At 43.2% G+C, this 25,848-nt stretch overlaps 1 protein-coding gene across 1 annotated transcript in view; it reads left to right on the forward strand.

The window, feature by feature from the left end:
- The window catches only part of LOC117532310 (USP6 N-terminal-like protein), a 75,078-nt gene extending 69,037 nt beyond the window's left edge, over window positions 1–6,041 (forward strand). Inside the window, exon 14 of the mRNA XM_034195634.1 lies at window positions 5,002–6,041. Within this exon, the coding sequence (XP_034051525.1) occupies window positions 5,002–5,585 (584 nt within the window). The 3' untranslated portion in view covers window positions 5,586–6,041. The remainder of the gene's footprint in view (window positions 1–5,001) is intronic.
- The last annotated feature ends 19,807 nt before the right edge of the window (window positions 6,042–25,848 follow it).

A 25,848-nucleotide genomic window follows, 5' to 3' on the forward strand; every position in this document is an offset into this window, starting at 1 on the left:
ATTGGTTGAGTTAACAGGGTTTTTAAAAAGGAATAGTTTGCACCATGTGTCATGCTCAGTTGGCACGTTACAGGGTAACATACACTCAACAAAAATATAAACGCAACACATGGTTTTGCTCCCATTTTGTATGAGATGAACTCAAAGATCTAAAACTTTTTCCACATACACAATATCACCATTTCCCTCAAATATTGTTCACAAACCAGTCTAAATCTGTGATAGTGAGCACTTCTCCTTTGCTGAGATAATCCATCCCACCTCACAGGTGTGCCATATCAAGATGCTGATTAGACACCATGATTAGTGCACAGGTGTGCCTTAGACTGTCCACAGTAAAAGGCCACTCTGAAAGGTGCAGTTTTATCACACAGCACAATGCCACAGATGTCGCAAGATTTGAGGGAGCGTGCAATTGTCATGCTGACAGCAGGAATGTCAACCAGAGCTGTTGCTCGTGTATTGAATGTTCATTTCTCTACCATAAGCCGTCTCCAAAGGCGTTTCAGAGAATTTGGCAGTACATCCAACCAGCCTCACAACCGCAGACCACGTGTAACCACACCAGCCCAGGACCTCCACATCCAGCATGTTCACCTCCAAGATTGTCTGAGACCAGCCACTCGGACAGCTGCTGAAACAATCGGTTTGCATAACCAAAGAATTTCTGCACAAACTGTCAGAAACCGTCTCAGGGAAGCTCATCTGCATGCTCGTCGTCCTCATCGGGGTCTCGACCTGACTCCAGTTCGTCGTCGTAACCGACTTGAGTGGGCAAATGCTCACATTCGCTGGCGTTTGGCACGTTGGAGAGGTGTTCTCTTCACGGATGAATCCTGGTTCACACTGTTCAGGGCAGATGGCAGACAGCGTGTGTGCCGTCGTGTGGGTGAGCGATTTTCTGATGTCAATGTTGTGGATCGAGTGGCCCATGGTGGCGGTGGGGTTATGGTATGGGCAGGCGTCTGTTATGGACGAAGAACGCAGGTGCATTTTATTGATGGCATTTTGAGTGCACAGAGATACCGTGACGAGATCCTGAGGCCCATTGTTGTGCCATACATCCAAGAACATCACCTCATGTTGCAGCAGGATAATGCACAGCCCCATGTTGCAAGGATCTGTACCCAATTCTTGGAAGCTGAAAATGTCCCAGTTCTTGCATGGCCGGCATACTCACCGGACATGTCACCCATTGAGCATGTTTGGGATGCTCTGGACCGGCGTATATGACAGCGTGTACCAGTTCCTGCCAATATCCAGCAACTTCGCACAGCCATTGAAGAGGAGTGGACCAACATTCCACAGGCCACAATTGACAACCTGATCAACTCAATGCGAAGGAGATGTGTTGCACTGCATGAGGCAAATGGTGGTCACACCAGATACTGACTGGTATCCCCCCCAATAAAACAAAACTGCACCTTTCAGAGTGGCCTTTTATTGTGGGCAGTCTAAGGCACACCTGTACACTAATCATGGTGTCTAATCAGCATCTTGATATGGCACACCTATGAGGTGGGATGGATTATCTCAGCAAAGGAGAAGTGCTCACTATCACAGATTTAGACTGGTTTGTGAACAATATTTGAGGGAAATGGTGATATTGTGTATGAGGAAAAAGTTTTAGATCTTTGAGTTCATCTCATACAAAATGGGAGCAAAACCAAAAGTGTTGCGTTTATATTTTTGTTGAGTATATGTCACGTCATAGAACTGTTTGGCATGTTTGACATGTACTTTGCAAACCAAGCATTCGGCACAGGCAGAACTATTCCATTTATTAATCCTATTAGCTCAACCAATAATTTGTACCAGCTTTTACCAAAATTGGAGCAACTTTAACTTACAAACTGAAATTGACCTTTGTCACCATTCTTGCTGTTTTTACCCCATAACTCCATAGCATTCAGTCATAGATAGTCCAAACTATACCTTTTTGGAATCTTTGTGATCAGACACATAATGTGGTGTAGCTTTCAATATGATTGGAGCATTTTTAAATTTTGACCCCTGTGTAATTCTTCATTTACCCATACCTGGCTGCCATATTTGATTTTCAGGTGGCCCTCACTTTTTTCTCAAACACTGATTTATGAAGAACATTCATGCCAAATCTGATGCTTGTATCACCAAGTGAAGGATTGTTTCACTTACTGCTACACTATTATCAGATATTCCTGCCGTTTGTGGTGTGTTAAGAGCGCTCTGATCGCAAATCGGGGATATTCAACATGTTGGATTGTCTTGGCCTGATATCGCAGCGTGTGTTGTGTCCTCCGACCACAAACGAGCATGCAGCCTACTGAATGTAACATGTAGCCAATCAGAAAGGGAGGTGATGGACGCACGGAGTGGAAAATAAAATCAAAACAGCTGTTCTGATTTACCAGAAAGTCCGGTGGTCGCGCCGTCTCCAGTCCTTTAAAGAACTCCTTTTCTTTTTCTTTTTGTATCATTTTTTTTCTCCCTGTTTTAAATAGTCAACAAACTATCTCCGTATGTTTACTCTGAAGTCAAGTTTAATCTCGAGAGATTTTGCGAGATTTCCTGTCTGACCTGGAAATGTTGGTGTGTGAAATCTGTTCGTGTGTGGCTTCACACCACACACTGTACGACCAAACCTGTCAGATCTTAGATTTTTGTTTTATCTCCATGTATGTGGTCTCTCGGGTTTTGGAAACCTACAGATAGTTTTAAAATCCTGTCGTGTGAACCAGGCATTAGTGTTGCTAATAAGTCAACATGAGTGGATTCCAGATTTCCTGCCCAAGGCCTCCTGACTTTGGCACTTTGGGAGTTTTGTGCTTGGCTCATACGGTCACTCCAGGTGTTGGATTTCCTGGTGACCCTGGTGACTTTTAAACTACATGGAAGAAGACAGACTGTGGCTGCCTTGTTTTTAACTTGATTTTTTTTTAAAGCCCCTCTCACCCAGAAGGCGTGTGAATGGAGTGTTAGTGGTAGCCATCAGCCTGCTGTATTCGCTGTGCACACGCTTGCACAGTGAATACAGCAGACGGTCAGTGTATGAGCGGTGCATGGCCGCTGCATGTGTGTAGTGCATCATGTGCTGCTTCCTGGGCAGCATTTTATCAGCTTTGTCTCTGTTTTCCTCTATTTTATCATGGATTTGAACTTTCTGAACTACCAGGTGCTTTCCAGCCCGTGTGTCTGAGGTGTGTGCGTGGAGATTTAGTTTAGTGGCCAGTACTGACAGCCGTTCGGCGTTGTGTGACGTGTTTGTTCGTGTGTTTGTGACAGATAGTGGCGAGTGCCACACACACAGCGTTTGTGTGAGAGGGGTTTTCATTTAATTTGTTTGAGCTTGGTTTTCGGTGGTTGGATTACTATTGTTGTGTTATTTATGTGTTGTATTCTACAGCATGTTCTGTTTTTTTACTCGGCCTGTAAGATCAAAAATATTACATGCATGTTATTGTCAGTGCATATGTGTAACGTGTGATACAAAAAACATTTGAAAAAGGGCACTTAGTCATGTTGAAAGTTATTTTGATGCCATCTAGTGGGTGAGGTTTAGTATTGCGGCCTGTTCAGTTGCTGCGTCGCAAAGTCATTGAAATTTGTACAGATGACAAAATGGATTTGGTGAACACCAACAAACTAGCAGCTCCAAGTAGAGCACACACACTTACAAAAACTAAGCAACAAAGAAAAGTTTGATCTGAGGAAGCCCATCAGGACAAACGAGAATCAGAGCAACATCAGGTGAGAACATGAATCAACATCAGCACAGCTTTTAATCAATTATATAGGCTATTGTGCACTTCTACGCACCCATCAAGTCCATCTTTTGCTTGTCCACTGTCATCTGGTACGCTGCTGCCACTGCTGGGACAAGGGCAGAATGCAGCATTGGTTCCACTCTACCATCCCTACAGGACCTGTACCAGGATCCTAAGGCATGACAGGAGGATTGTAGATACTCTTGGGCTAAACCCACATGAAACAAAAACAGCTTATTTCCCTTTGGGATTCACCTAATCATTAAGTCCCTCACACACACATACACACCTCTGTCGTTTTTGTACGTGGTACAGTCTTGGTAATGAGTTGCACTACCAATCTGAATGTAGTCATTTTAGGGTAGGAAGAAATAGATACCTACCTGCACATATCAGATCGAGACCCAATGTGTACCACATGGATATGCTGTTTAATTCGGAAGACATTCTTACCCAGTGTAATCTTTCAAAATTTTGTAAAGAGATTGTGCTTACATTTAAACGCCGGTAATATATATTTATTTATTATTGTTTGTTCTGTGTAGGTCAAGATGTACTTGACTACAGTCAAGTTGATTGTGCTATTTTAATTTATTTTAATTTAATGTCCATATGTTGTGTTTCTCACTTACCCCAAGAGGGGTCTTATGAGAATAAATTTTACTTAGTTACTTATTTTACTTTAATTTCTTACTTACCTTACTTACTTTACTTACTTTACTAGTCTGCACTTTCATTGAAATAATTATCCACTTTCTTGTATTTCTTGTAAATGTCTTGTACTTATTTAAATAATCAGTGTGTTCTGTCATTTGGCCTATTCAAGACCCTGTTGCCTTCTTTTGCACCTTTTTGTATATTTTGCACACCTATCGATATTTAAACAGTCAGTGCCCAGTGTGCATCCTGATGAATGGAATTTCTTCTCCCATCACCGATGCCAGTAAAATCTTTTTTGCACATTTGCATACACAAAACTCATCTCTGTTTGACATATACAGTATATAGTTCTTTAGGTTATGTTCATGACCATTTATATTGTTGTCCCTCGTTTTACATCGGCTCAACAAAGCACATTCCTTGTGTTTGAGCTCATACATTGGCAATAAAACCTGATTCTGATTGCACTGGATGGGCTGCAATATGAAAACACAACACTAGATGTCATTGAAAACACCTTAAACATTGGGCAATTTTTGCATTTGATTTTTTATCACCCCTTGGACCTTGTGAATAAATTTTGCTCTGTTTTTAGGGAAAGCTGACGAGTTGCCTCGTAAACCTCTCGGCCAAGAGCTGCCGGTGCTGCTGAGTCCAGTTCGGCCCGGCAGAGGGAAGCTGTCCTCAGCTAGTGGTTTTCCCAGAGCTGATCTTAGGTTCCACATCATCTCCCACCAACCTGACTCCATATCCCCGGACCAGAGCCCCTCCAAGGATCCCAGGGATCTGGATGCTGTGGATGAGGAAGAAACTCAGCTGCCTTCTCCAGACCCTATCATCATCCACAGCCAGGCCTCACTCACTCCTGATGGCTCTCCGTTGATGGGACCTCCGCCTTACCAACCCCCAGGGAGCCAGGCAGAGGTCATAACTGCTCACCGCTCACCCCCTTCTGAAACTATCTCCATCACAGGAACAGCCTCGGCTGCACAGATCACAGAAGAGCGTTCACAGGACTCCACAGATGATACTTCTGTGGCTGATTGCTCAAGTCTTAGCACCAAACAATCATCCTGCAGGGTTCCACGGACAATATCAGCTCCTGTAGCCCAGGTTGCCTCCCCTCTATTGGGTCTTACGCAGTCAAGAGAGGAAACTCAATCTGCAAAATGTTCATGAAATGGGCACCTACTCCAAAAGGCAAATGCACACAAATTCCTCCTCGTTTGATTGGTTTCCATCGGTGGTACCATTTGGATGCTTTATTTTCCTGTATTTGGTTTAGTCGGTTTGGTTGTGGTTATGTTTTGACAATTAAAATAATTTTTAGTGACATGTGCAGACATGTACACAGTCATGTATCTGCTACATTTAGTCAGTGAAGGTTCTTAGTCACCCAGGTATCAGATATCAACAAATTTACAGCAGCTGGACCGCTTAACTAAAGAAGCCACATAGATGAGATTCGGGTATTGTCTTGTTGAAGAACAAGAAGCCACTTGCTGTAAAGTGAACTTCTAGATTTCACATTTATCGCATACAACCAGTTCCAATGAAGTTGGGATTTTGTGTAAAATGTAAATAAAAACAGAATACAATGATTTGCAAATCCTCTTCAACCTATATTCAATTGAATATACCACAAAGACAAGATATTTAATGTTCAAACTGGTAAACTTTATTGTTTTTGTGCAAATATTTGCTCATTTTGAAATGGACGCTACGGGTGTAATGATGCAGTCAGCTGACAGTATGGTTCAATACACAATAAAGTGCTTGTGGTTCAACACATAATCAATGCTTTTGACACAGTTTGCATGAAAGTAAACTATGACCTGCTAGCAACAACTTGCACCGTATCTAAGCTAATGTGACTCTAATGCCGTGTTCACACCGGACGCCACACGACACCACAAATTCATCATTTGCTGCAGGAGCTGCGTCTGGATGATGGCCGCTTTCAGCAATACTTTCACCTCTCCAGGACCCAGTTTGAGGACCTCCTGTCCCGTTCGCGTGTGCACATGTGAACAATTAAAAAAAAAAATAAAAAATCTGGCTGCCGCTGCTGATGGTGCTGCTGCTCACTCTCCCCTCAAACTCTGTCATAATTGTGTTATAAACCAGTCACCATTTGTTTTATTATACATCTGTGTAGTTAATAAATAAAATAATATTCACGGACGATTCGTTCGCACGCGCACGTGAAAAAATAAAAAAAACGGCTGCTGCGGTACTGCTGCTCGCTCTCCCCTCAAACTCTGTCATAATTGTGAAATAAAGGACAAAAGCGACATAAGTCCTGCTCACAGGCTGGCTGCCAGAGACAGGACATGCCCACATCAAGTATAAACTCCAGACATCTCCACGTCACTACATATCCAGTCCCTGATTGGTCATCGCGATACGACAACATGAAAAAGTTCAGATTTTCCAATTTGGGGAAGAGGGCGACACGACGCGATATCGCACCACAAACGCGCCAATCGCTCAAAATCGCTTCATTTGCGTCGCTTCAATCGCTTTATTCGCATCGCATTGCGTGGCTTGAACTTTTGTAGCACCACAATGCGTCCTTCGATAGGGATTACATGGCAATTTGTCACCGCCGTCGCTCGCATGTCGTCCGGTGTGAATGCGGCATAATGTTGAGTAATGACACGGTACGTATTCTGTGTAACAGTATAATTTCTTGGTTTAAATGTTAAAGTTCAAAAAGGGTTTGTCAAATCTTGTCCATGCAGCTGCAACAAAAGCTAGTAGGGCAGCCATTTTGATCCCTTAATTTGTCTGGGTGTCAAACTAAAACATGATTGTCTTTGAGCACGACACTGAACCCCTAGAGTGGTATGGTTAGGGAACAATTCCATTGTTGGCCCACACAAATGTGAGATAAATGCAGGACCAGAAGAAGGTAATACTAAGTCTTGGAGTTGTATTAAAGTAATTGTTATTTATATTAGTTAGATTCTTTTAGGGAGCTGTTGAAGTGTCATCGCAAAATGTTTTGTATGTGCAGAGAATGTGCACATGTATTACTACATTGTGTGCACGTTTTGTTAAATTGTGCGCTCATTTTACTATATTGTGTTCTCGCTTTACTATAGTGTACGCTCATGTTAAGCATTGTAAAATGACCGCATGATTTATTAAAAGGAGGGAATGATTTAGTATAATGAGAGCACAATTAAGTAAACACCGTTATAAAACATGGTGTGCACGATTTACTTAAATTTGACACATGTAAACTTAAGCAGCGCATGTGACCCTGCTACAAAGAGTAGAGGTCCGCTCCCACCAACCTGCCTACAATTATCATCACTTAATGTAAACTGTAAACTTACAGAGTTAAATTGGAAAGATATTCAAAGATTTGATTAATACGGACAACAAACTACAACCAGCCAACACTGTTTTTCCCCCAAAATAAGATGTCTTTTGTTCTTTATGAAGTACAGTGAACTGTGAGACCAGAGCTCAGGGACCGTCAACAAATTACCACGGTGAAAGGAAATGCTTTGATAAAATCTCAGTAACATACATTTATGGTTTGCAGTCCCACCAAACTGACATCACACATCAGTGAGCTCCTCCTGGTTGTACTACAGCACTGCAATTGGAAAAATGTATGATTATAAAATTTTAAAGATTCTTTGATTTAAATAAATTTGAATAAAATCTCAACAGCTTTGTATTTATAGCTTGTATTGCCACCAAACTCACATCACATATCAATAAACTCCAGTTTTAAATAAAAAGCTATTGAGAATTTATTCAAATTTATTACAATAAAAAAATCTTCAAAATTATAGAATTGTACATTTTTCCAATCTAAGTGCTGTAGTACAACCACAGGGAGCTCAATGATGTGTGATGTGAGTTTGTTCGCACTACAAACCATAAATATGACATTATTGAGTTTTCATCAAAGCATTTCCTTTCGCCGTGGTAATTTGTTGACGGTCCCTAAACTCCGGTCTCACAGCTGGCTGCACATCAACTTCAGTGTCATTCATAAAGAACAGAGGACATCTCATTTTGGGGGAAAAAGGGTGTTGGTCGGGTGTAGTCTGTTGTTTGTATTACAACATTTGGAAAGTGCCGTCATTTGATTTATAACAGTGATTTACTTTGAAGTTATTGATTCCAGAACCCAAATTTCTGTACAACAGTTTGTGACACCGAACAGTGAGAAAATGTTGGAAATGACTTAATGTGAGCACAAAATACATATTTCGAGATCTCAATTTAGGCCTATAATGTGCTCATGTTTAATTAATTTGAGGGCTCAATTAAAAGAAAATGTGTGCACAAATGATCATGGCCAAAAATAAATATATATATATATCACTTTAAGTAACCTCCCCTCGGGTTCCATATTCTTAACAGTGACACTCTAGCAGAAATCCTTTTCAAAAAGAACTGATTAATGAAGTAATTGTCCTGTATATTTGGAGCAGTTCACTTGAAAACAGTTTTTTCTGATTCTCTTTCATTATAACATCTGCAAATATGATTTTCAAAACATGTTTCTTACCATTTTACAGGGATGGCAGTTTGAACATCCAAGATTCATTATTTGCCACATGGATTTTTTTTTCAACAAACATCAGTCACACAGTCAACTTTCATTTTAACCTGTAAAACAACTGTAGTACACAGTTCTGACACTAGGTTGTGCACTAACCTGGATTATTACAATTTTTTAACATTTCAAATGATGATTGTATCAAATGAAAACTTCAAACGTCAGATGCTACCACCTCTTTAGGGTTTTGAGTTTTTTGACATTGCTGTTGCATTGTAGGGGAGGTGATGGTCTGGTGGTTAAGCGACCAGAGGATCTTTGGTTCAAATCCCAGCCTGACCAGAAAATCATTAAGGGCCTTTGGGCAAGGTCCTTAATCCCCTAGTGGCTCCCGGGGTGTAGTGAGCACCTTGTATGGCAGCACCCTGACATCGGGGTGAATGTGAGGCATTATTGTAAAGCGCTTTGAGCATCTGATGCAGATGGAAAAGCGCTATATAAATGCAGTCCATTTACCATTGCTGTGTGTCGTGTTGATGTCCATGCATTTTCTGGAAAACTGTCAATTAGTCCTGTAACATCCAGGTTACTTTTTGGGCAATGGGCCAGCATGGTCCTGTGTGCTCCCCCCCCCCTCCCCCCACACACACACACACACAACCACAGGCCTATTAATTAGAAATCTTAGGATGTCTAAATTACAAAAATAACTACGAATAGCAAAACGTCTGAGCCTCACTATGTCATATGACAACATTGGGTTACTACACTGTCATTGACCACCCTATTACTGAATACAAAACTGTCCAAAAATGCCAACAAGTAGCAGGTGATACAGGTCAAGAGTATGTCATTACAGCCTTCGACATGGGGGTTTGTATGAAGGCATACCCTGTAATCTGAACAAGAAAGCTGTGCACATAATTCAAAATGTAGTTGACTCTATATAAAGACAGCTTTTATTTGGTGTTTTATATGTCCCATTTGCTTAAAAGATGATGATTTGGTAACTTACTATGTTCCATCCATCCATCCATTTTCTTCCGCTTATCCTAGGTCGGGTCACGGGGGCAGCAGCTCAAGTAAAGCCGCCCAGACCTCCCGATCCACACATACCTCCCCCAGCTCCTCCGAGGGAACCCCGAGGCGTTCCCAAGCCAGCTGAGAGATGTAGTCCCTCCAGCGTGTCCTGGGTCATCCCGGGGCCTCCTCCCAATGGGACGTGCCCGGAACACCTCACCAACGAGGCGTCCAGGGGGCATCCGGAAAAGATGCCCAAGCCACCTCAGCTGGCTCCTTTCGATGTGGAGGAGCAGCGGATCGACTCCGAGCTCCTCCCGAGTGACAGAGCTGCTCACCCTATCTCTAAGGGAGCTCCCAGCCACCCTCCGGAGGAAACTCATCTCGGCCGCTTGTACTCGCGATCTTGTTCTTTCAGTCATGAGCCAAATCTCATGACCTTTAGTGAGGGTCGGAACGTAGATCGATCGGTAATCGAGAGCTTGCCCCCCCTGCACAGCTCTCTCTTCACCATGACGGTCCGATACAGTGACCGCATCACTGCAGACGCTGCACCGATCCGTTTATCGATCTCACGATCCATCTGTCCCTCACTAGTGAACAAGACCCCGAGATACTTAAACTCCTTCACCTGAGGCAAGGAGACCCCACCGACCTGAAGAGGGCAAGGCACCTTTTTCCGGTCGAGAACCATGGCTTCAGATTTGGAGGTGCTGATCCTCATCCCGGACGCTTCACACTTGGCTGCAAACCACCCCAGTGCACGCTGAAGGTCCTGGTTTGACGAAGCCAACAGGACCACATCATCCGCAAACAGCAGAGATGAGATTCTGTGGTTCCCAAACCGGACCCCCTCGACACCCTGGGTGCACCTAGAAATTTTGTCCATAAAGGTAATGAACAGAACCGGTGACAAAGGGCAGCCCTGGAGGAGGCCAACGTGCACTGGAAACAAGTTTGACTTACGACCAGCAATGCAAACCAAGCTCCTGCTGAGGTCGTACAGGGACCGGATAGCCCTTAGCAAAGGACCCCGGACCCCGTACCCCCGGACCACCCCCCACAGGGCGCCTCGAGGGACACGGTCAAACGCCTTCTCCAGATCCACAAAGCACATGTGGACTGGTTGGGCGACCTCCCACGAACCCTCGAGCACCCGATGGAGGGTGTAGAGCTGGTCCAGTGTGCCGCGACCAGGATGAAAACCACACTGTTTCTCCTGAATCCGAGGTTCGACTATCGGTCAAATTCTCCTCTCCAACACCCTGGAATAGACTTTACCAGGGAGGCTGAGGAGTGTGATCCCCCTATAGTTGGAACACACCCTCCGGTCCCCCTTCTTAAACAGAGGGACCACCACCCCGGTCTGCCAATCCAGGGGTACTGTCCCCAACCGCCATGTGATGTTGCAGAGACATGTCAACCAGGACAGTTCCACAACATCCAGAGACTTAAGGTAGTCAGGACGGATTTCGTCCACCCCAGCAGCCTTGCCATCAAGGAGCTTTCTGACCACCTCTGTGACTTCGGCCTGGGTGATGGACGAGTCCGCCTCTGAGTCCTCAGTCTCTGCTTCCTTTATGGAAGACGTGACGATGGGATTGAGGAAATCCTCGAAGTATTCCTTCCACTGCCCAACAACATCCCCAGTCAGGGTCAACAGCTCCCCACCCGCACTATAGACAGTGTTGGCGGAGAGCTGCTTCCACCTTTTTCTGAGGCGTTGGTCGGTTTGCCAGAATTTCTTCGAGGCCGACCAATAATCCTCCTCCATGGTCTCTCCGAACTCCTCCCAGACCCGAGTTTTTGCTTCTGCGACCGCACAGGCTGCAGCACGCTTGGCCTGCCGGTACCTGTCAGCTGCCTCCGGGGTCCCACCTAACAACAAAGACAAGTAGGACTCCTTCTTCAGCTTGACGGCATCCCTTACTTCTGGCGTCCACCACCGGGTTCGGGGATTGCCACTGCGACAGGCACCAGAGACCTTGTGACCACAGCTGCAGGCGGCCGCATTGACATGGAGGTGGAGAACATGTTCCACATGTCTCCAGCCTTCCCCAGGATCTGGGGTAAGCTCTCCGGAGGTGGGAGTTGAAGACCTCGCTGATAGAGGGTTCTGCCAGTCGTTCCCAGCAGACCCTCACGATATATTTTGGCCTGCCAGGTCTGCCAGGCTTCCTCCCCTCCCAGCGGATCCAACTCACCTGGTGAGTTGGATCCGAACGTACTATGTTGTGTGGAAAAAATAAATAGAAGATGTCAGACATATTCATGTTTATTTGGCTAGGACAGCTCAATAAAAGTGCTCATATATCATAGTGAGGTCCAGTGTTTTACTGTTAACCAGTTACTACCTGAGACCATCAAATATTGCCGTCGGGAAGGCTTTTCATCCATATGTGCGTTTGTCCATTTGTCTGCTCAGCATAACTCCAGTCCCATTACTGCTAGACCCTTGAAATTTACAGGTAACATTCTTGGGATACAGACCTCGGAAAAGTTCAAAGATTGCTAACCTTGATGTATTTTGAGAGGTTAAAAAGTCACATTCTGTTTCAATCTGATCTGTTTTGATTTTGAGTGATGCAGGTGACAGCCAATCAGAGTAGAGCTGCACCATGACATCAGTCGCTGGTCTCTTCAAAACTGTTTCATTTTCTTTGTTTATATATGTTTCTCATATATTATGTAAAAGCTAGTGAGAAATAAACACTTCTAAAACTGAAAACGCTGTTTTTGAAACTCATTAACACCTCTGAACTTATTTACAAGACATTTCACGAGGGTTAGCATGGTGATGTCACTTCCTGGAGTAGCTACTTGCTAACAGCTTCTTTTCTGGTATATTTTGTAAATGCTAGCGAGATATAAACACTTATAAAACTGAAAATACTGTTTTTGAAACTCGATAACACCTCTGAACTTATTTACAAGATATTTCACCAGGGTTCGCATGGTGACATCACTTCCTGGAGTAGCTACTTGCTAACAGCTTTGTTTGTGGTATATTTTGTAAATGCTAGTGGGAAATAAGCACGTCTAAAACTGAAAACGCTGTTTTTGAAACCTGATAACACCTCTGAACTTATTTACAAGACATTTCACCAGGGTTAGCATGGTGACGTCACTTCCTGGAGCAGGTACTTGCTAACAGCTTTGTTTGTGGTATATTTTGTAAATGCTAGTGGGAAATAAGCACTTCTAAAACTGAAAACGCTGTTTTTGAAACCTGATAACACCTCTGAACTTATTTACAAGACATTTCACCAGGGTTAGCATGGTGACGTCACTTCCTGGAGTAGGTACTTGCTAACAGCTTTGTTTTTGGTATATTTTGTAAACACTAGCGAGAAATAAACACTTCTCAATTCAATCAATTCAATTTTTTTTTTTTATATAGCGCCAAATCACAACAAACAGTTGCCCCAAGGCGCTTTATGTTGTAAGGCAAGGCCATACAATAATTACGTCAAAACGACCCCCTGTGAGCAAGCACTTGGCTACAGTGGGAAGGAAAAACTCCCTTTTAACAGGAAGAAACCTCCAGCAGAACCAGGCTCAGGGAGGGGCAGTCTTCTGCTGGGACTGGTTGGGGCTGAGGGAGAGAACCAGGAAAAAGACATGCTGTGGAGGGGAGCAGAGATCGATCACTAATGATTAAATGCAGAGTGGTGCATACAGAGCAAAAAGAGAAAGAAACAGTGCATCATGGGAACCCCCCAGCAGTCTACGTCTATAGCAGCATAACTAAGGGATGGTTCAGGGTCACCTGATCCAGCCCTAACTATAAGCTTTAGCAAAAAGGAAAGTTTTAAGCCTAATCTTAAAAGTAGAGAGGGTGTCTGTCTCCCTGATCTGAATTGGGAGCTGGTTCCACAGGAGAGGAGCCTGAAAGCTGAAGGCTCTGCCTCCCATTCTACTCTTACAAACCCTAGGAACTACAAGTAAGCCTGCAGTCTGAGAGCGAAGCGCTCTATTGGGGTGATATGGTACTACGAGGTCCCTAAGATAAGATGGGACCTGAATATTCAAATCCTTATAAGTAAGAAGAAGAATTTTAAATTCTATTCTAGAATTAACAGGAAGCCAATGAAGAGAGGCCAATATGGGTGAGATATGCTCTCTCCTTCTAGTCCCCGTTAGTACTCTAGCTGCCGCATTTTGAATTAACTGAAGGCTTTTTAGGGAACTTTTAGGACAACCTGATAATAATGAATTACAATAGTCCAGCCTAGAGGAAATAAATGCATGAATTAGTTTTTCAGCATCACTCTGAGACAAGACCTTTCTAATTTTAGAGATATTGCGTAAATGCAAAATTCACTTCTAAAACTGAAAACGCTGTTTTTGTATCCTGATAACACCTATGAACTTATTTACAAGACATTTCACCAGGGTTAGCATGGTGACATCACTTCCTGGAGTAGGTACTTGCTAACAGCTTCGTTTGTGGTATTTTTTGTAAATGCGAGCGAGAAATAAACACTTCTAAAACTGAAAATGCTGTTTTTGTAACATGATAACACCTCATTTAAAAGACATTTTGCAGACGTTAGCTTGCACACTAACTTCCGTTAAAGCTAACTTCCTATGGAGCTAAATTTGTCACATTAATAACTGCACAGAGGGTGATCTACAAATATCCATTGCTTTCCACAACATGAAAAATGATTTGATCATGTACAAATTGTACATAAGACAATAGGATCGTAATAATTAAACAACGGCAAATTATAAAGAACGCAATGCTCATACGGCCGAGGGTATTTTAGCATTGCATTATATATTTTATTGTAACCTTGACAACCTTTCTTGTTATGTGTCGGACGCGGTCGGAGCACCGACCCAGCGTTTGACAGGACCCAGCACGAAATAAGCAGAGCACGGTTCAAAGGATAACACATTTTAATGAAAGTGAGTGCAATGATAAACAACTAAAAAGTCCGCGGTCTGGTAAGGTGAAAACACGGCGCGCTCTCAGCAGCGCAAACGGTCCGGAGCCACAGCAGTTCGGACCCAGGGACCCCGCCGACACCCCCCAGGTGGCCGCGACAAACCGTGTCTGTGAAGAAAGAAAACATGAGGTGAGTCCAACACTCTCCACCCAGAGAGACACAGCTCAAAAGGTGCACACAATCAGCAAACACTTCCTGGCTTAAATATATATCAGCTTCTCACCCTGCAGGCACGGAACAACTCAGCTCAAATCTCCACTGCAGCAGAAGCTGATTAGACAATTAGCATAACGTGACAGCTCAATAACACAAGGTGTGAGGGACACCAAATCCACTGTCGTTACTTCATAAAAGTCACCAAAACCAAATTACCTCAGGAAGTGTGCTGAAGAGCGTGAGACCTCACCCAATCCTCCTTCACAGACTGTGGCTTCAAACCTGGAGCGATCTCTGCGTCCATGATGGTGAGATTGTTCTCCTGACATCGATCTCACACGAGGTTGAGTCTCTGGCAATCACACACTGTGCATTCAAGGTTTAAATGCAGCAATCTCTGATAAAGACAGAATACACCACAGCTGTGAGTCCTGATGACCTGCACGTGAAAACAAGCCTCAGGTGTTCAGGGTTAGGTCCTAATGCTCAGCCACTCAGTCCTGAATGCATACCACCTGGTGGGAGAATTTTGAAAACAAAAACAAAGCCAGCCAAACACCCCAGCACACAACACTTTCTATTGATACCAAATTCATAGGGTTGTTTGGGGGGGTTGCACACATGCCATGCTGGCCTATGGCCTATATGTAATGGCTGCTTATGAGGGTTCCATGCTGGTGCTGTAGAAAGAAGGAGTCTGATTGGATGCCAGCATTTCATTTACATCCTACTTATGGTACCATGTTTTGGCTTTTGTGTTTGTCTCCTTCATCCCCTGATTTGTTTGCAATTTTTAGAAAACTGTTTATCTCTGTTCTCATGAATCCAGAGGGAACATCAGTAACATTTTCTTCTTTTTAGTTGTTGGTGACTCTCTCATGAACATTTCCTGCGTTACCACCACTAAATGAAGTGGAGCGTGGTTGCCATCACAGTCCTCACCACCAAGTCATCGTGCCTGTGGCAGACTCTACTGTTGTTGTTATATCACCTACTCTAGAAACCGTAATATCATTGATTTTAATCTGATTGCCCATTTTTTTTCAGCTTTGCAATGTTGCACATTCTCAAGGTGCGATATGTTGTGCTACAAAACATCATTACACCCTAGTAGCGGGCACATTCCACACATGGCGTTGTGCTTTTAGAGAAGACTGTGACACTCTGCTCCACACGGTATTTGCATAAAACTCTGTTTAGTCTCAAAATATCTATAAGCGATATCAGGATGTCTGTGCATGTGTGTAAGAACTTCAACTGACAAAATTTACACCTGATCCGCACAGCTCCATCTAATAATAATAATAAAAAAAAATCACACCTGCAACGCCCCTCCTAACGGAGCTCCACATTGCATGTAAAAATGGGAAGGGCCGGGGCTTGAACCGGGAACCTTCCACACGTGGTGTTACACCTCTGACAATTGTAGCCACTTTTTTTGTGGTAACATTTTAAAGTATCAAGATAAAATGCTGTTATTTACCTTAAATCTGGACCTCATTATTGGACATTATTTGAAACAAGTTATACTTCCATCACACTAGAGGCCGAATGAGCCTGAATGCTGACTAATGAAAATTCAACCTCCATTCGGCAAAGTTGAGGCGCATTTGAAAACCTCTGACAGCTATCTGAGTGCACTCCAAACAGTTGGGTACATTTGCACAGCCAGCCCAAATGTAGAGCACATGCTCCCAATTCCCGAGGTATGTTTGAAGTAGAAAAAAACCTTGAATGGCGGTCAAAGTGCAGTGTTACCACAGTCTGACTGCATGCTAAGCATCTGAAATGGCATCTCAACAGCATTCGGAGCATTCTGATCATGTTCGATGGACCATCAAAATGGTTCAGGAATGCCAAATCCTGCCGGCATGTTGTGCCCCAAATCAGCCGGACGTCATCCCGGTGCATCCCATTCAGGGTGCGCAAAGGACATATAGTAATGTGCAAAGTCTGTGGCATGCAGTCATTATGTGCACTAGACGTGAACGTTGCACAATTACACCGAAAACACCATGTGTCACTGAGTCACAGTGTCTCAGAGCCATGGAGCTGTCATAATGACTGAATGATCCGCTGCGCGTGCATGTGCTCATAACAGCTGATCACCTCGCTGCGCATGTGTGTGCTCGTATCATCTCATTGCTTTGCTGCACATCCATAAGCTCTCATCATATAATTTCTTCACTTCTCATGGGTGAGCTCTCATAATCTGATCACTTTGCTGCATGCACGTGAGCCTGTCTGGACAGGGGAGTATCCCGCTGTCCGCTAAACAGGTGATTTCCTGGGGAGTAAGAGAGAGAGAGAGAGAGTGTGTGCGTTCAATGGGGGCGTGTGGACACTGTGTAATACTTTTATGCCAGGATCTGCCTTACTTCTTTAGTGAATTTTATTCACTTTATACATGTTTCCCTTAGGCAGTATTATTAGACGGCATTGCTTAAATTTTCATTGTTACGCAGATGTTACGCAGGATTGTCTTACAGACATAAAGACATGGATGACCTCTAATTTCCTGCTTTTAAACTCAGATAAAACTGAAGTTATTGTACTTGGCCCCACAAATCTTAGAAACATGGTGTCTAACCAGAACCTTACTATGGATGGCATTACCCTGACCTCTAGGACTGCTTTTTTGCATTTGTGCAATATCTCTAAAATTAGAAAGGTCTTGTCTCAGAGTGATGCTGAAAAACTAATTCATGCATTTATTTCCTCTAGGCTGGACTACTGTAATTCATTATTATCAGGTTGTCCTAAAAGTTCCCTGAAAAGCCTTCAGTTAATTCAAAATGCTGCAGCTAGAGTGCTAACAGGGACTAGAAGGAGAGAGCATATCTCACCCATATTGGCCTCTCTTCATTGGCTTCCTGTTAATTCTAGAATAGAATTTAAAATTCTTCTTCTTACTTATAAGGTTTTGAATAATCAGGTCCCATCTTATCTTAGGGACTTCATAGTACCATATCACCCCAATAGAGCGCTTCGCTCTCAGACTGCAGGCTTACTTGTAGTTCCTAGGGTTTGTAAGAGTAGAATGGGAGGCAGAGCCTTCAGCTTTCAGGCTCCTCTCCTGTGGAACCAGCTCCCAATTCAGATCAGGGAGACAGCCACCCTCTCTACTTTTAAGATTAGGCTTAAAACTTTCCTTTTTGCTAAAGCTTATAGTTAGGGCTGGATCAGGTGACCCTGAACCATCCCTTAGTTATGCTGCTATAGACTTAGACTGCTGGGGGGTTCCCATGATGCACTGAGTGTTTCTTTCTCTTTTTGCTCTGTATGCACCACTCTGCATTTAATCATTAGTGATTGATCTCTGCTCCCCTCCACAGCATGTCTTTTTCCTGGTTCTCTCCCTCAGCCCCAACCAGTCCCAGCAGAAGACTGCCCCTCCCTGAGCCTGGTTCTGCTGGAGGTTTCTTCCTGTTAAAAGGGAGTTTTTCCTTCCCACTGTCACCAAGTGCTTGCTCACAGGGGGTCGTTTTGACCGTTGGGGTTTTTCCGTAATTATTGTATGGCCTTGGCTTACAATATAAAGCGCCTTGGGGCAACTGTTTGTTGTGATTTGACACTATATAAATAAAATTGATTTGATTTGATATGACTTCTCTTCTGGTTTCCGTTTTTTATCCTATATATGGAAATATAAACGCAACACTTTTGGTTTTGCTCCCATTTTGTATGAGATGAACTCAAAGATCGAAAAAATTTTCCACATACACAATATCACCATTTCCCTCAAATATTGTTCACAAACCAGTCTAAATCTGTGATAGTGAGCACTTCTCATTTGCTGAGATAATCCATCCCACCTCACAGGTGTGCCATATCAAGATGCTGATTAGACACCATGATTAGTGCACAGGTGTGCCTTAGACTGTCCACAATAAAAGGCCACTCTGAAAGGTGCAGTTTTGTTTTATTGGGGGGGGGGGGATACCAGTCAGTATCTGGTGTGACCACCATTTGCCTCATGCAGTGCAACACATCTCCTTCGCATAGAGTTGATCAGGTTGTCAATTGTGGCCTGTGGAATGTTGGCCCACTCCTCTTCAATGGCTGTGCAAAGTTGCTGGATATTGGCAGGAACTGGTACACGCTGTCGTATACGCCGGTCCAGAGCATCCCAAACATGCTCAATGGGTGACATGTCCGGTGAGTATGCCGGCCATGCAAGAACTGGGACATTTTCGGCTTCCAAGAATTGTGTACAGATCCTTGCAACATGGGGCCGTGCATTATCCTGCTGCAACATGAGGTGATGTTCTTGGATGTATGGCACAACAATGGGCCTCAGGATCTCGTCACGGTATCTCTGTGCATTCAAAATGCAATCAATAAAATGCACCTGTGTTCTTCATCCGTAACAGACGCCTGCCCATACCATAACCCCACCGCCACCATGGGCCACTCAATCCACAACACTGACATCAGAAAACCGCTCAACCACACGATGCCACACACGCTGTCTGTCATCTGCCCTGGACAGTGTGGACCGGGATTTATCCGTGAAGAGAACACCTCTCCAACGTGGCAAATGCCAGCGAATGTGAGCATCTGCCCACTCAAGTCGGTTACGACGACGAACTGGAGTCAGGTTGAGACCCCGATGAGGATGACGAGCATGCAGATGAGCTTCCCTGAGACGGTTTCTGACAGTTTGTGCAGAAATTCTTTGGTTATGCAAACTGATTGTTTCAGCAGCTGTCCGAGTGGCTGGTCTCAGGCGATCTTGGAGGTGAACATGCTGGATGTAGAGGTCCTGGGCTGGTGTGGTTACACGTGGTCTGCGGTTGTGAGGCTGGTTGGATGTACTGCCAAATTCTCTGAAACGCCTTTGGAGACGGCTTATGGTAGAGAAATGAACATTCAATACACGAGCAACAGCTCTGGTTGACATTCCTTGCTGTCAGCATGCCAATTGCACGCTCCCTCAAATCTTGCGACATCTGTAACATTGTGCTGTGTGATAAAACTGCACCTTTCAGAGTGGCCTTTTATTGTGGGCAGTCTAAGGCACACCTGTGCACTAATCATGGTGTCTAATCAGCATCTTGGTATGGCACATCTGTGAGGTGGGACGGATTATCTCAGCAAGGAAGAAGTGCTCACTATCACAGATTTAGACTGGTTTGTGAACAATATTTGAGGGAAATGGTGATATTGTGTATGTGGAAAAAGTTTTAGATCTTTGAGTTCATCTCATACAAAATGGGAGCAAAACCAAAAGTGTTGCGTTTATATTTTTGGTGAGTGTATGTAAGCTAGGGTCCCCTGATCATGAGTTTACTGTAATGCACTGCAGACTGGTGACTATTACCAGTAATAATGGCTGTGGGTGTGCACGTTGGTGATGTGATGACTGTCATAATCTGATCACATGTACTACAGTAATGTGATAGTCAGGAGACCCTGGTTTGCATGTAATCCGTTCATGGGTTGGATGTCATTCAAAATCCACCAGTGAGACACGGCAGTGGTCCGCTGTTCAAAACAGTGGACCACAGCGCTCGCTCTGCCATGCCCCACTCCCTGCTTGCCTTCCACCCAGACTTTGGGTGATGATCGGGCCACACATGTATGGCATTCGAGGTGCATTCTGCATATTCCTGCTGCATTCTCCCACCATTGTGAGGATTCGTGCTGTGTTCTGGCTGCATTTGACCTGCATTCTGGGTATTCATACTGTGTTCCGGCCGCATTTGACCTGAATTCGGGAACCGCTGCACAATGAGTATGTACGAATCATTCGGGGTGGCTTTGGCACACATTCTGGGTATTTGTACATGGCTGACAGAATGTCTGTCTTTCACGACTGCACCTCAAAGTTTAACTTTTTTTCCCCATTCACCCTGATTCGGCCTCATTTGTGCTAAGTGTGATGGGGTCTTTAGCTTTGCATTATGTAAGTGAATGCTAAAATATGAAGTGAAAATCAAATAAGACAATTTTTAATTACCCATATGGCCTTAATTTTTTTAGGACAGATTTGCCATAATGTGCCATGCTATTTCCATTCAGTGGCCTGGAGTCTTATTTTGTTTATATGGTTTTGCTTTTGCATCAGTACTGACAAAAAGAATTGTGGTATCCAGAAAAAGATGTGCTTATACTCCAATCAACTGGAAATCCCAGAAGTAAACACAGCTGATCAAGATAACAGTAATTATGTGACTTTGAAAGTTCAACATTCAATAAGATGAGCACCAGTTATTGTTGTCAGTTCGTTTTTACCAAAAACAAAGACCAGAATAAATTAAAAAATTTGTACATTTAATGGTGATTCTACATCATAAAACAGGAACACTTGTAAAAGCCCAAGATGAGTTAATAATTTTATAAGCAGTGTACAGACATAGCTTTACCTCTGTTGCATTTATTCATAATGTGTTTTTAAAACGGTTTCGTGCAAGTCCTCCAATCTGGATCTGACCCATATGTAATGGTGTCGCTTGCATGAAAATACAAGTAATCCAGCGAATAATTCCAGTGACAGACCCGTGAAGTAAGAACTTCATTGGCTGAGTTGATACAGGAGTATGTGTGAAATCAAAGGAAAACTATCTAAAATATTGCTTTGAATGACTTTCGTTCCAGATTTCGAGGCCAGTCTGCTCCGCTGACCCTCATTTTACAGAACTCTGGTGCATTTTCTGATTTAAAAACCTCGGCCACTTTTGCTAACAGCTTCGTAGTTTTGTAATGTGTTGTCACATGACTAAAATGTTTGCTAGCAGAGTTCCCATTTTATTTTTTTTTACTAATGTCTTGTTATACAATGCCTTATTCGGCTGGAGTTCTGTTTGTTGTTGCTGAACCCGATGCAGCGCCGCCGCACAAGGACAGCAAACTTTGTCAGACTGTGCTTAAAACCTCTGACATGGTGAGCTGGCTCACTGCTCTGATTGTACCCATTGTTACCTTTTGAGCTATATTTTTTTTTTAAGAATTGTTTTCTAGCACAGTAATTTATTGTTTATCTGCTTGCAAATTCATCCAGGTCATTTTAGCAACTCTTGTGGTATTCAAAGAACTAGAATACTTGCTTTGTGTTCATCACTCTTCTTTAAAGGTATAGTGCCACTGGGTTTTTTAAGCTTTAAGTCATAAAAGGAATTTTCTTTGGCACCACTATAATTTTATTCCTTAGCATTTGGGAAAGGGATCTGTAATATGATATTGCCAATATGATAAAAATCCATGCTGTCTGGAAACAATTTAGAATTTCAACCCCTGAGGGGAGAAATTCAAAGGATCAGATGCTATGACCAACATTTGGTAGATCTGAAGGTGATTTACAAGAAATCTTATGTATGTTAATGTAAGATGGGTCACAGGTAATCTCAAAACCTCATACGTGCGTACACACTCTTCCTCCTCTAGTTAGTCTGCATGACAGCAGTGTAGGAAAAGACAATATTCACGATGGAGGTTCCCCTCAGATAAATATTTTGTCTTCATTAAAATGAGGTGTAATTTTGCAAAATGCTACAAAAATAAACCTACATTATAATGCTTGGATTTTTGGTAGAAACTAAATTTTCTCCGTTTTGTGAAATTTGAAAGGCCCCATAGCTTTAATGTTGAGGTGAAAATACGTGTTACCTTCCACGTGTGGGTTTGGATGTAGATGTAATGACTTCAGTCAACACTTTAGATATGTAGAGTGTTTGTAGGCATAAGAAAGTAGGTAAGAACTAGAGGAGTGCTTTTCCTTTAGCTCTTTGCTTTAAAAACGTCTGCCATCTAGTGGTCAATTTGGGTTAAGCAGGTATAGCTTGGCTTTAGATCCAGAGCAGAGGAAGTATTTTTAGAAACATTAAAATATGTCCAGTTTCTAATGACATAATTTCTGTTTAAGGTCAACATCCTGAAATCGTATGTGTTAATATTTGCATTTCAGTGTTAAAGTTCACCTTAAATACATTTTGAAGCACATTGTTGGCGGTTTTCTCTGTACTTTGCTAAAATCTGAGCTTTTATTAAAAAAAATTGTTGAATAAGATGAAATTTGGAGATTAAACTGAATGTTTTGTGCTCTGCTAGAAATGTGTTGTGCAGTAAATTCAAAATAAACACTGTTCAGAGAAGGAAGATGATGAAACCTTGGAGCTGAAATAAAAATTCCTTTTGTTTTATCTTTTCTTTATTTGAAAGGTTTGAATTATTATTTGTCTTTTTTTTGGGGTGGGGGGGGGGATGGATTAAGTATTTTTAATAGTGACAGTTAAAGTCATTAACATTTGAAAATCTTGTTTATAAACCCTGTTTTGATCAAAAGGGTGGGGGGGGGGGGATGAGAAGGGGCCATTAAAATATGAAAATACTAAGTAGCCTAGACTGGGAACTGGAGATGCTGGAAACCATATCTTGCAGTATTTCCTAAGCATCTGTATGTCCACCACCCTGTCAGCTGGGTGGTGGACATCCTACCTGTCTGGATAAAACACTTCACTTGCATTGTAGAGGAACAAAGCGGGTTCCGTCCTGGTTGTGGAACAACCAACCAGCTCTTCACTCTCACAAAGATTCTGGAAGGTGCCTGGGAGTATACCCATCCAGTCTACATGTGTTTTGTGGACTTGGAGAAGGTGTAATCCAGCCCTGGGGAGAGTTTATTCTATTTGTTGGATTTTGGAGTTTTGTCTCCCCAGTGGTTGTCATGGCAACCCCGAATGCACCTGATTCTTACAAGTATTTGACATCATCTGCAATTAGCGCACCTGGAGCATGGTGTGTAAAGTGGCAAATAAAGAGACGGTGGAGCTTGGCAGGGGGCAGCATCCTGAGGTGTGAGGCGCGGGGGGGAGCAGATTATGGGGAGAGTGGCTGGAGAATAGGAGCCACATCGATATTGACGCTACTGGGTCCAGCTGCATTACTGTTCAAGAGGAGCACCACAACGTGGATTACACACAGCGGCAGGGGAGAACCCAGCCTCGTCTGTGAGTGTGGCGATGCTCAGAATGATGTAACGGATACCCTTTGGTGAATGAAGTGCGTCTGGTGTTGGCAACATCCCACTGGCTTTGCCTTTTGTGTCCCTCAGGGAAGATTATGATGCGCCACGCTGGATGGAAGGAGGACACTCCCTAAACAAGCCGATACCTTGAGGACACCCACGGACTGGCGGACACTTGGTCGGACCCAGATTGCTTGTTCCCCGCCTACTGGCATAATTATTTTATTTTAGAGACTTGGTATTTTATAATTCTTGTTTTAGTATTTTAAATTTTGTAATAAATGATTAAATCTGTGTTTTTGCCTTGTTTGGTCGCTCCAGTTCCTACTGTTAAAAATCAGTTGGAGTTGGATCTATTGGTCACCTCATGTATTAAATCCATTTTTCAAAAATTACAATATTCTTACACAAACCCCCTTTACATATTTTTGGCGTCACGAACAGGATCCATTTTTCTGAGAGCTGGTGTTTCCAAACAAGAGCAAATATGATGATGCCAGTGTATCCTGATGCACCTTGGCTACCTAAATTTAAAGGGCCAGGTGATGAGTTAAAATATTGTGATTGGAAAAAACAGATTAAAGGTCTTTTGGGGTCTCAGGATTTAACAGAGGCAAGGAAAGTAAGTATTGCTTTGGGAGCGCTGAATGGGGAGGCCAAACTTCAAATTGCAGTTTTAGATGAAGATGAAAAAGACAAAATTACAAAACTTTTTGCTCATTTAGATTTGTTGTATGATGAACAGGTTCCTGTTCCATATTTTGAGGTCTAGGTTTTTTAGTTGTACACAAAGAGCAGATGAGCCTATACAATCTTTTATGTTGAGGTTGCGTGACTTATATAGTAAGTTGCAATATTTAGACTCTGAAAGCGTTTTGCGAGACCAATTGTTGTTGGGACTCTGTGAAGGGCCTTTGGCCCGGGCCTTGAAGGTCTATGCTCGCCGGAACCTTGATTTGGGTTTTGCTGAGTTGCACCTGGAGGCCCTTCAGCTTAATTTAGTATATGGGTGTGTCCAACCAGAGGTAACCTGTTCCTTGATTAGTAAACTGCATGGTTTTTCTTGACCCCATCAGTACTCTCATGGCGGATGTTAAAGAGCAGGTTAAGAGTTTGACACAGGATATTGTGGCGGAGCATAAACCATTATTGCAATTACCTTCACCTCAACCTAGGTTTTCCAGCTCAATGCAGAACCAGCGATATCCACTTAGGCGCTCCCATGATTGGGATGAACAGGGTAGGCCTATCTGTTATCGTTGTAGGAAAGCAAGGACACATTGCTCGGTATTGTGCAGTTACATCTGAGCCAGCTTTAAACTAGCAGACCCTGCCGCTGAGGTCCGAGCCGCAGGGCTTGTTGGCACATCACCACCAACTAGGGCCTCTGATACTCTTTTTGGCCAATGTCCTACCATAGAGTTGACCATTGAGGGAATTCAATTGAGTGGTCTTTTGGATACGGGTTCACAAGTTACATTAATGGCAGAGAGCCTGTTTAATACACACTTTATACAAACTAAGCTTGGTCAGGCACCTACTTGGTTTCGATTAAGTGCTGTTAATGGTTTAGAAATACCCTATATTGGTTATGCCGTATTAGATCTAGAGGTTGAGGGTATTAAGATCCCGGGTCGGGGAGTGGTAATTGTTAAAGATGAGAAGTGTCTGAATCCCTTAATTGTCAGAATGAATGTCATTGGAGCCTGTTGGGATACTTTGTTTAAATGTTGTAGGGAGTCTGCCTTCCCACAGGCCTTTATAAAACAGAAGGCCTGGAGGGACGCATTTGCTGCCTGCCGTCGTGTTGGGGTCCTT

This window comes from Thalassophryne amazonica, chromosome 2 (assembly GCF_902500255.1).
Source record: "Thalassophryne amazonica chromosome 2, fThaAma1.1, whole genome shotgun sequence".
Taxonomy (NCBI): Eukaryota; Metazoa; Chordata; class Actinopteri; order Batrachoidiformes; family Batrachoididae; genus Thalassophryne; species Thalassophryne amazonica.